Source organism: Thermobia domestica, chromosome 13 (genome assembly GCF_964235325.1).
Source record: "Thermobia domestica chromosome 13, izTheDome1.hap1.1, whole genome shotgun sequence".
Classification (NCBI taxonomy): domain Eukaryota; kingdom Metazoa; phylum Arthropoda; class Insecta; order Zygentoma; family Lepismatidae; genus Thermobia; species Thermobia domestica.
In genome coordinates this window covers 177,205,096-177,218,113 of record NC_137466.1, presented here as the reverse complement: position 1 = coordinate 177,218,113, position 13,018 = coordinate 177,205,096, and the positions used below count along the sequence as shown (strand labels likewise).

At 36.1% G+C, this 13,018-nt stretch overlaps 1 protein-coding gene across 1 annotated transcript in view; it reads right to left on the bottom strand.

Annotated features, from left to right (window-relative positions):
• The window catches only part of LOC145668789 (serine protease inhibitor dipetalogastin-like), a 50,268-nt gene extending 38,085 nt beyond the window's left edge, over positions 1–12,183 (bottom strand). Inside the window, exon 1 of the mRNA XM_081736953.1 lies at positions 12,107–12,183. Within this exon, the coding sequence (XP_081593079.1) occupies positions 12,107–12,140 (34 nt within the window). The 5' untranslated portion in view covers positions 12,141–12,183. The remainder of the gene's footprint in view (positions 1–12,106) is intronic.
• Between the last annotated feature and the right edge of the window lie 835 nt (positions 12,184–13,018).

The following is a 13,018-nucleotide window of genomic DNA, read 5'->3' as shown; positions in this document are numbered from 1 at the left end:
AGGGGGTGAGGGAAAGATTAGGTACCTGGCTAAATTCTACATTGGTCTGAAATTAAGGAAATTTATATCCAATAACGGAACTATGTTTCGGTATGACGTCAGAATGGTAAACCTTGTAACTATTCAAGTTATATATCCGTAAATGGGATTTACACTTAATCAAAATATAAATAAATATATTATACAGTGGGAATATGGTTACTAACGAAACCTTTGGGTTCCTTATATTTAATTCGAAGTAAAGAGAGTAAATAAATTGTGTAACTAAACCGAAATTGAATTAAAAAAAAATTACTAGGTACAGGATGCGTAAAAAAAAAATTGCCATTACTTTCAACTGTAATGGTACATTACAGTTTTCCCCGGCCCATTAACAAAATTTTGTTAGAATAACAAAATTTTGCTAATTGGGAATACTAACTAATGATGCTTGTTAAGTTAACACACTCATTCATCCCATTCAAACGTTACCAGTCACTCTAGGACAGTGTATTATATCTACTTGGGGTATTGCGCAAGTAATTCACTACGTTTATCTTCTGTACAATTGAAAATCTTTAAATTTCGAAAATTGTGAGTTCCGATACTTTCACCTTTGAGATTATACAAAACAGCGCAGTTTTTTAATAATTTTTTCAGTAGTGTTCATATAGCAATAGAACGGACAGAAGTTATAACTGAGAAATCGACAGATACAATTCGTAAGGCTTCACTCGCTGACTAGTATATCTGATGACATTAGGCCGCAGTTTCCCGTCTATCACTGCCATTTAATATTGTTCTAGGCTCACCGTTACCACGCACTTGCGAATGGATTGAATTCTGGGGTCGATTTACATTATTGTTACTATTATTGTTATTATTATTGCCCTGACTATTACCGTTCTCCCTTCTTCCGTACGCCCTGTTAAAATTCCTCCTGGTGTTATCGCCCCTACCCGGGTTCGATTCCATGTTGGTACGGTCATAGGGACGATAACTCCGGCGATTGTTGAACATGGGCCGATTCCTAAATAGTCGCCGGCCATTATTGTTGTTTTCTGAGCCATACCCACTAGGATAACGAGATCCAGCTTGGGTATAACTCAGGAAATCTGTCTGGCAACTTGCCGTTACCTTCGTCTTCGTCGGTTTTAGAATTTTTGCCTGTCGGGCGAAGTATCGTTTTGGTGGACCACCAACTTCCTTGCCGCACAAGGCAGCTAAACGTGAGGTGACTTCTCGCACCGTTTGGCACAAGTGGGACGCTATGGCCCGGGACTCATCGGGTGGAAGAGCGTTAACTATAATATCTACAAGTTCAGCCTGAGAGGGATGTTCAGCTATCTGATAATATAGTTCGATAATTTTCCAAGCATAGTCCAAGAGGGACCCATACTTGGAGCGATCATACCGGAGTGATTGCAAGTTTCTCTTTTGGAGCCGTTCGATGTGCTCATTACAATATTCTTCTTTGAAAAGAATCAAAAAATCACTAAACGTCCGGATTTGGTATTTAACCGAAGCAAACCATGCGCCCGAAGCGGCGATCAAACATTTTTCAACTATCTGCAGGCGTTCCCCATCAGTAAGTTTATACATGTCTAAATATTGCTGCAGTCTCCGCAGGAAAACTCGAGGTAACCCGTTAGTAATGTTCCCATCGAAAGTGGGAAAACGTTCAATATCCCGGAGGGAAACTTTAGAGCTCATACTATACGGGGCAGGAAAAGAATCCAGTGGAATCAACCCGTTATCCTGAGCAGTTGGGGTTGTCACCGGATTTGCCACCGACGGAGTGGTCACTGAACTGAACGCTCCCATATGACCAAGAGAGGTTTTGTAATTTGTGTTGACCATGTAAGGTTCAAACTTAGGACCCACCACGGTAGTAACCGACGGTCCGGCACATCTCCTTTCCCCTCCTGGCAGCACGCTGTACGATTGTACCATTCCAAAGGTAGAGTGAGCATTTACGCTAGTGACTGTTGTAGTCACAACACTCGACTGCATCGGTACATCAAAATTACTCAACCATGATTTCGAGGTTGGCTGATGCGGGGGGCAATACATTGCTGTGTCCCGTGCATCGGGCAACACTTGACTCTTACCCGGGAGGACGTTACTTGTTTCTGGGAGAATTTTCCCTGGAGAATCGCCATCAGGAAAAGGATAGGAGATATCAGACTTGGCGATTTGCAATTTAGTAATATTCCCCTTAATACTGTCTACTTCGGTTTGAATTCGACTAATTCTTTGGTCAACCGACTCTAGTTTAGTTTCTATTGATAGGTCGGATATTACAACATTCAATCTACTTATTTCAGCCTGCTGCTGTTCAACTTTTTGTTCGATGTCACCAAATCTTTTGTTTGTACTCTCAAACCTTATATCTATTTCGTTGAATTTCTTATTTGTTTCGTCTCTGAGCTGCTCGGTAGACTGTTGGGCCCGGTATCTAACCTGCTCCAGTTCAGTAGATGTTTGCTCTTTCAATTTGCTCATCGAAGAAGCAAAGTCTAAACAGATCTGGTCAATTTTATTGTTTAATACCTCGAATCGAGCGTCGGTCTCTCGTTTCGAGGTATCAAACTTCTCATTTATTTCACGTCTCATTTCTGTATTATTTTGTTCCATGTTAGTGAATCTTTCGTTCATCATCTCCATCATCTGGCGAATTAATGCAGACGTATCAGACCCTCCAGATGACATTCCTTCCTTCGGGTTTGCCGTCTGATCCCGAGAATCACTTTGATTTCCACTCTTTTCCTCATCGTCGAGGTCAGATATCTCCGCTGGAGATATTTGGCCTCGGTCCCTTTCACACTCCTCACAATATTTCATTATTTCGCCGGTTTGAACTTTTTCTGCATTTTCAGCAGTATCGTCCAAATTGGAACAAGCAAAGTGGATCCATTTTAGTCCACAACCGGTACATCTTATAAGTCTCCGCGGGGCGCGAGATCTTTTCTCTTTTTCGTTTAATGTGCATTGAGTGCACGTGACATCACACTCGTCCTGTGACACAACAACCTTTTTTGTTGCCATAGTTTTGAGACACTTTACACTTTACAAAAGACAAGATATATATCAGAAATACACATATACTATAAAATACTTATTCGCTATCCAGACAAGTATTATTCATAAATTAAAGGACTCCCATTCTCTTTCCTTCCTTGAAACCCTTCTAGCGTTTAGTTCTATTTTAGAAAAATTTTGACACTCCTTCTCTTTTTCCCCCTTAGAAAAGGAAACAAAAATGACAAAGTAGCCAACGACTCTACTTGTTTCACTTGACTATAAAATTTCTCGTATTAATTTCAATGTTGTAATCAATTCAACATGCCTTCAACCTCACTCTTTGACATTCTTAAAAAAATTTCAAATCTATCGGTCGCCATTTAAACGGAGATCCGTTGCCATGGGAACAAGCGTTGCCATGACAACCATTCTTGTCGCGGTTCACCAATTCAAACTGATTGGCATGATAACTGGTATTATTCAATAAGCATTTTCAGATCCGTTACCACAGTAAACATGCGTTACCATGGCAACAGTCTTGTCACGTGTCGCCATTCTAAAACTGGAAAAAGGGGCCGTTGTCATAGAAACCACTGTTGCCATAACAACGAATCCTGTCACCGCTCGTCAATCTAAAACTGATTGAAAAAAAAAAAATCTGCAACAAAAGTGATGCACAGAATAAGTCGTGAGTGGGAACCCTTCACCCCTGGTAGGGATGTTCATGAAGCTATCAGCTTATGCCTAATTATATTGGAATATAATTTCCATTTCTTAATTTCGAAACATACTAGATTCGATCGAAACGAGAAAACTTTTTATCGGACTTCTAAAGAAAATAAAATCAAATAAATACATGACCGTGTTTATTACATATAGAATTCCCAGTCACGACCCCCCTTTCAGTTTTATTAAAAAAAAAATAGAAGAAGAAGATGAAGAAAGGAAGAGGAAGATAGAAGAGGAAAGAGGTAAAGTAAGAAGGTGCTAAAGAGGAAACTGTTACTGGATATTTTGAGGAATATGGTAAAGGAAAGTGAATAATTATCTAATTGGGATCATTTCCAATAGCTATTGGGTGAATGTCTGGTATTAGGGTGATCAAAGATAGACACATGTTAACCCATACATCCCCGATCTAGATCCATTTGACCCCAACTACCGAATTATCCCAATCTAGCTCGGAGATAGATGAGAAAGTTTAATTTTACCGTTTATTCAATATTTCCAGAACGTTTAGACTAATATTCAATATTTGAAAAATGAACGACGAAGTTGATGGCATGTTAGAAACGACCACAGGAAAAAAAAATCAGAGTATCACATATGTGTCGAAGATTTTGACTTTCACAGTTCTCTCATGATGATCATTCGTTCAGGCTACTTCAGTCCTTTTTACTTCCTTCATAGAGCCAACTTAAGTTAGTATTAACATTCAATGAGTTCAATTGATAACTACCAATAATTATAATAAATTACACATGTATGACAAGATAATGGATGCACTTAATACTAAACCTACATTTCACTCACACACACATTCATACAGGACAATGTATACTTCGGGTTGTATTTAGTTAAATTAAACTAACCTAACTACATTGCTATAGACATTTATTACATTTCAATAGAAGAAGATTTAGTTTGACATAACAAAAAAAATTTAATACATGAAAAGAATGTTTCATAAACATGCACAGAAATTCGCTACTTTCAACAAGATCAAATAACACATTTCTCCTTTTATATATATATATTAAAAGTTGGATTACATGAAAAAGAATTAGACCAAAGACGAGACAAGGAAAAAAATTCAAGGGTCAATATATATTTAAAACTCAGTGCAATGAATACATATCATTGCCCGAAAAAAAATAATTGGTTAATCATTTAAAAAAAAAACACTTTAGTAATATTTTATTGAGTCTTTGTCTCAATAGGAGACATATCGACAGTTTTATGAGTCTTTGTTCTCACGTCGATAATAGCTTCTTTTTCCAACTCTCTTTACGCACTGTGGTTTGTGTCCATGAGAGTATTCAATTGTTTTTGTTTTAACTATAGACAACTAATTGCTTCATATCACATATATGTATATCTATATTTCTCATTTCGTCACTCGACGCACTTTATCTAAAATTTCAAAGTTTGTCAATATTAAGGAAAACTTATCAAATCCAGTCACAGATATTGGGAACATATTTCCATATTCCGGTATTCACATTAACTTATTAAACAGATTTCAGTTCGTTGAATTTAAGGTCACTAATTTTTTCCTAGTATAGATCTTGTAGTCAAAAATTCTAGATACTGAATAGTTTGGTTTCCGATCGTAGGGGAAGGATTTGTTTCATGGTTTACTGATGGAAAGATTCGTTGGAGGGGCGCACTGTTTCGTAGGTTGTTAATTTCACTCGCAAAGTAAATTTGGGTAAGGATTAGGGTTATTCTTATTTATCTTACGACCCGCTACTTGTTTTATTCACATGCAGTATTTAACATTATATTCCACTTTAATAGTTACAAAAATTAATAACAACTCAACAAAAAGTAATTTATGACAATTTACGCGGGAATACTATATATCACAAATAGTTAATTAATACCGAGTGTCAAAAATCTATGGCAACCTAACAAGACCAGGGTAAATATCGAGCCCATTACATACATACTTGCATATATATATATGTATTCATATTAATCAATACAATAAATTTCACTTTAATATCTATCTTAATATTTCGTCGACGTTTAAATTCTACATAACCGTTCATATTCGACAAGTATTCATATTTTATAAATATTTATATTTATTTGGCTCAAAGACAAAACAAAAACCCTGACTATCAAAATTCACCTTTTTTCTTTCATAAGGTTGCAACATTGTATTTCATATGAATAAACCCGATAATCAATAATCATTTTCAATTTACTAAAGATCCGCGTATATATACAAAAAAAAATAGCTGGTGTTATTTAATGAGTTGATATAAGAGGTGGAAAATGCAACAAATAGAGCAGGCACGTAACTCTTAAAACTATGTAAGTACATATATATATGTATATACAAAAAAAAATTAATGTTATTCGAAACTAGTGGGCCCAAACTATTAATACATACACACTATATGACCAATCAATAGAAATAAAAACCAGAAATCAGTAATCAATTGATATAAGTTGTATGATCAATGAATAACGAAGGTTTCTAGGAATCTGAAAGCATAGTGTACCTTCCCGTCAATTTCTCCCGTGGTGGATTGAATATCGCGAAAATGGTCCTGAGTTGTGCTGCAATACCTCCACGAATTGCATCCTTCGATGTCTCAGTTAGTACATACGATCGAAATAAGTGAAATGAATATTGTATGTTTTATGAGTTTCAGAAACCGGGGGGGGCAAGGTTGAAAAATTTGAAAAAAAAAATCTCTAAGTAATGAAGACAGAGAGAGAGATAGAAAAGAAAGAAGACGAAGAATAGGGGCGCCAAAGACTTAAGTGAGAAATAACTAACGCTACAAAGACAGAAGTCGAATTTCACTCTCAACAAATCCTTAGCCAAAATATTATTAAAATGCCAAAAGGGTGGTCTACTCAAATACGTAGACTCAAGGAGCGCCCTGCTGCCAAGGAGCAAGTCTGTGTCTTGTAAATAATAACTTCACAAGTTATTGCTTGTAAAATTATTATCTAGTAACCGTATCCGGCCCAAACCAACAGGGTCCCGAAAATCGTCCGGAAGGTTAGAGAAGGCGTTAATTTAGGATTTCAAAAGAAAAAAAAAATCATCCGACCACTTGGAAACTAGAAGATTCCAGAATAGTAATGAAATTAGAGTAATAGCTAAGATATCCCTAATTAGTGATTTGCCAAAATTAAAAAAAATTAAATAAACTGAATTTTGGATCGGTGATTTCAATAACCAAAACATCACCGATAGCTACCCTGCGCAGACACGCCACAGTCTGGGATGTCGTTAATTTCCCTCATCTAATTAAACTAAGAAAAGAAACGAAAATACTTAAGGGGACTAGGGGTCGACATCCGGGTACGCGATATTTAGTAGCAGTTAATTTAATCGGATAGTCCGAACTGAGTTATATGAACACTGCACAATAAATAAATAAGGTAAGCAACAAAAAAAAATCTCGGAGAGGCTATGAATGCTAAAGGTACAAATGACCGAAACCTGTACTTTTCGATGATCACAGGATATAGCAGTTGATTTTCTTAATTATCATTTCTGTCATCCTTTAGAAGTAATTCCCACATGATACTACTCTATCTATTGAAAGGCTTAAGATCTGGGGCTGTTATTATGAGGTACATAAATGCAAAGTAACACACAATTCCCAACTATAATTTACCTTCAAGTAGCAAACTCGGTTGGATGAATGCACTGGTGTGGAAGTCAAAACGCGAGAGATTTTTTTTCTTTCTTTCTTCGTAAACATGTTCATATTTTCACTATATAAAATTCACTAGGCCTATCCATTTAAATATAGGGGTCGTCATCTCGTTCATATTATATATCATATTATTAACATATCATTACATTCATTCATTATCTACTAATTTTCGCACGAAGTAATATTTTATAAACACCCTATTTCGTACATTTTACACGCAGGCCATACACATATCTACATTACGCAGTAATAAATATATATATATATATATATAACTATCACAATCTATCACGCTCAAACCACCACACGATCACATTCATCGAACCACGTACTCTTTATTTCGAAGCACCCAAATTGTATTTACCTTGCAGGTTTAAAAAAAAAATCATACATGTATTTACGGAAAGTTAAATTGTCAATGATTAATCTATTTCTGATTTGTTGATAAAACTGAAGCAACAATGGAATTTTCGACAGCCACGGGAAAAAAGAATTTAATACTACATTTTTAAACAAACAGTAACAGCATATGGGCTTTACTTCTATTAAGAAAATAGGTGTTCTTTATTTCAGCGGATTATTCATTAACTACTGGACCTAGCAAGCTGAAATTTTCAGTACAGTAAGATCTCATGCTATTTTATACGAAGGTATACTCATCCGAACCGAAAACCATGTCCACGGGAAGTAATTTGAGAATAACTGTCCAAAATCAAACAATCTAAATCACTAAGTCATGCGATGTCGTACTGTCAACAAACAATTGACTACCGAAAACTGACGCTATGGCGCTGTAGTGGAGGCATAATTTACCGTGTACTGAAATGTATACTTGTACTCATTAATCAGAAATTTAATATTTACTCTGGTTTATTTATGTTAGAAAAATGGTACTAAATTAAAGCATATTTATACACTGTCCGAATCGAAAATTCACACACTCACACAAAACTACTAACTACATACACCACTGTTAGTACTACACATAAAGACAACTAACTAAACTAAACATGCACCATTTAGTTACATGCATGTTGACGAAAATAACCTAACACATTAAATTTAAAATACATTACTCCCTCGTCGATATATACATAGTCGGCTCTATTTAATTTAAAGGGGGTAAAATGAGAAAGGTAAACACTAGGTCTAATTGACCTGACCAATTGTTTACATAATGATTGCCAAAAATTGATGCCCTGGGGGAACCTTAACGAGGTTTATGGAGGGACCCTTCCCCTGAAAGGGGAAAAGGCCCTAAAACGAACAATAACTAACCCATTCCCCCGCTAGAACTGGTTCAATTTGGAAAAGGGGATAGGAGCCCTTTTAAGCTAACTTAAGCTGCCATTATTATTATTCACTTTACAACCATCAAACCTACGTACATGCGATTACTGAATAAATAATAGAAAGTCACATTTACTTAATACACGAACAACATGCACCAAACAGGTCGTAATTTCCCTAATCCCTACTTGAGTTTGAAATAAAAAAAAAATAAAGTCACTCTTTCACTGTTGTCTATTCTCGATAGGCAGCAAACATGGCTTCCTAGTAAACAGAACTGGAATTTGTTATTTCACTGAATTGCAGCTTCTTTACCAAAATTTGCGGATTTTTCGGGCTCCTATTCCGTTGTAAATCTTTAACTATTGAATTACATTATATGTTACCTTAGTTGTCCTTGGAAATTGGAATTCTTCCCGAAAAATATGTAGCACAAAATTCACAAGCTGCTCCTTGCCAGGTGTCTTCGATTGTTCTGATAACATTGCGCCGAAAAGGCCAGAGGTAGGAGAATTCCTCCAATCAGAACGAAAACTTTAGCCGCGGAAATTACAAAGCAAATAGAAATTTGGCAAATCCAGATATAACCGGAACTGAAAGTGACTATGGACTAGTGAGAGGGGGTGAGGGAAAGATTAGGTACCTGGCTAAATTCTACATTGGTCTGAAATTAAGGAAATTTATATCCAATAACGGAACTATGTTTCGGTATGACGTCAGAATGGTAAACCTTGTAACTATTCAAGTTATATATCCGTAAATGGGATTTACACTTAATCAAAATATAAATAAATATATTATACAGTGGGAATATGGTTACTAACGAAACCTTTGGGTTCCTTATATTTAATTCGAAGTAAAGAGAGTAAATAAATTGTGTAACTAAACCGAAATTGAATTAAAAAAAAAATTACTAGGTACAGGATGCGTAAAAAAAAAATTGCCATTACTTTCAACTGTAATGGTACATTACAAACAGGTTAGACATAAATATTTTACTACAGAAATACAAGAAGACGAATTCACATAAATTTAATGCAATTGTAGTTCATCGACAGCACTTATTCGATCCGGATCTCAATTTTCATAATGAAATTGACGTATGTGACTCGTAGATGATCTTAATTCGCCATAATGCAATTTAATTGTTTTAATTGGCGTGATCGGGTGGGAAAGATGGACTATCACATTGTCTGCGCTTCACAAGAAACATATGTTGTTTAGTCTACATGTACTGAAACAAACTCTGCTTGTAAAATTTTGTCTTTAATTATATTGTTCAAAACACATGACAAGCATTCAATCGAGATATTTTGTGGGTCATTTAATTCCCCTTTAAAAACCGAATCAGACAAATATTTTTATACGCTGCTCTTTATTTCAACAACTACAAATATATTTGTACCAATGCATGCAGAACTCTCTTGCCCTCTGTTCTATTTTCAACACAGGCGTTAGTCTTCGTTCCTTAATAACACATTAATTTTCAAAAGACTACTGACATAGAAGGTTCTTTAATAGGAACTATATTACGTATATTCATATTCTCCATTTACTGATATTTTCTCTCATTTACTTTTGCAAATGTAAGAAAAAATCACTCACAATATCTCAAAAACATACACTCTTTCTAATTAACTCAACGAGTCTGATTTCGTACAGGTTTGCGCCAACGCAACGGAATAAAGGGGCATAAGTTTGCGATAATAGGCGTAGCGCCTTTAAAATTTCTTGTTCCATTGGGGGGCACGGTGGCTCAGTGGTAGAGCATTCACCTCTGGTGCTTGGGGTCCCGGGTTCGATATCCCAGCCCCCGCCAAGTGAACTTTGTGGTGGACAAACACCGTGCTCGTGGGTTCTCCCGTTTCCTCCCACTTTCTTCATTCCACCATTTCACTCATCTCTCATCATCACCGTCTCCTTTAGCCTAACCGACATAACCGTGGGACGTAAAACTCAAAGATTTCATTTCATTTTTTTTCTTTCTTGTTCCAGTTGTTGCGTTGCGTTAGAGTCCGCAAAATTAAACAATGTTGGAACGGAATGGAGCCCACGTTATCTTGCTCTTTATTTGTTTGATATATCGAATCGAAATCGAAGGTCTCGAGAGAAACTAGTAGGTAGAAACGAAAGTCGATAAGCGCTGAGGCCGGTCTCTTTCACAGGTTATACGCTGGTGAAAAAACGTCATTTGCAACACGTTCTGTCGCGAGATTTTCTGAGTAGCTTGGCGGTAGTTCTACTGCCGCCTGAGACACTGCTCGGTGAGCCTCCCAACAGTGGTGCCAACCATGAATTTTTATCGAACAATTTTTTTTTCAACTTAGAAAATATCATGCATTGTGTGCAAGGAAAATGAATTAATTATAAATTATAATTTCTAAAAATAAAGGGTAGGCCGGGCCTCAGGGCCTCTTACCACCCTTCGCCACTGTTGTTCACGCAATCTCCCACGAATCAAGAAAATCTTTAAGACCAAAGAATTGTATCGTTTATCGCATATTTATTCTGGAATCTTTCCATCTATTGCCACGACTCGCTAAATTGTTTCGAATAAAATTTACTTATTTCCTCGTAGGATCCGGATCAACAACAAATCAGGTGGTTCCCATTTTAGGTTTCAAAGTTGCACTCATTTCACTCCTAGGGGCAGAAGCGGTCTAATTTTATCTAATGTGAATTTCCCCCTCCAAAATATCAACTTTTAATTTCGAACCTTTTTTTTAAATCCGATGTTCATTTCTCTAGATATTTTGCAGTCTCACGTTAAAAACACTCACCCTATGTATATGCGAATTTATGCACAGCCTGCGACAAAAGAAAGTTGCTAATTTTTCTTTTATTAACTGTCGGAAAGGATAGAAATGACGAAAGAAGCCTTTAGGAGGAAGAAAATACTATTTTGTGGGATCTTGAATAAAGAGTTGAGGAAAAGACTCATAAAATGCTTCGTGTGGAGTATTGTACTCTCTGAGTCAGAAACATAGACATTACGCAAAAATGATGAGAAACGACTGGAAGTTTTCGAAATACGACTGTAGAGAAGAATGGAGCGAATTAACTGAGTCGTGCGGAAAACAAATGAGAGGGTGTTAGAAGAAGGTGGGGGAGAAAAGTACAATTTTAGATACTATTAAGAAGAGGAAGAGAAACTGATTAGGACATTGGATGACAAGGAACTGTATCAAGAGGGACGTTTTAGCGAGTATGGCGGCAGGAAAGAGAGGGAGTGAGCGAAGGAGATTACAATTGATGAACGACATTAAAACAGAAAAATCGTACGTGAAGAAAAAGAGTTTAGCGGAAGACCGTGGAGCATGGAAGTTTTTCAGTTGCTGCAAGTGACCTGCCAATAACGGCAGAACACCTAATGATGATGATGATGGTGAACTGTGGAAACTTACCTGATGCCAAGTAGAGCAAAACAAGAAACTTCATGATCAACTCCCAACAACCAAATACTTCAGTAGAAAGTTCAGTATAGGACTTGTACCATATTGATAAAGAAAAACTTTTTAAAAATCTTCATACTACAAAAAAAAAAAAAAAAAAAAAAAAAAATGTGAATTTAGATCGTTGAGAGTTGAAATAACAGGATGCATTTATAAATCAGTTGTCGCAAATAAAAGTCACTTAAAAAAGCTTTTATGTCATTTATTGGTAAGCATATCATGAAATCACATGCGAATTGTACTCAGAGCTCATCCTAAAATTCCGGATGAACTTTTTTTTGCCTGATGGAATTAAAATTATTCTACGGAAATGACAATGCCTTTTCAAAAAAGGTACTTAAGAGCTACTTCTACAATATCGACGTCCAATGCCTTTATTTAGAATTACATTTTCCCAAGGTTAAAAAAAATTAAAAACATAAAATTTCAAAAGAGAAAGATAGATTTGACTTTTTTTGCTTATGCTGTGGAGGTGTGCTGTTTACTGAACGGAAGTCATTAGCAAAATATTAAATTCAGTATCTGGTTGCCTTTAACAAAATTAAAATTACTATATCTTCTTAGAGGATTGAAATAATTCCATTCATATTATAATAACACCAATATTTACTCAGTTATGAAAAGGTTTAGTATTCATGAGCAAACATGCATCCAGAAATTTTCGTTGGGATGGATCCAAGCTTGTGTGTGGGGGGAGGGGTGTCCAATATTACAAGCGACAAAGGGTATTATTCTGCACCCGAAAAGACGATAAGTAACTGTAAAATACCTCCATCTATATTTTCAGTAAAATGTGATAGAACTAGATTGTTTCTATAAGAGAAAGAGTATAGGTGAAGTGTAAGATCAAATTTTCATGCTACA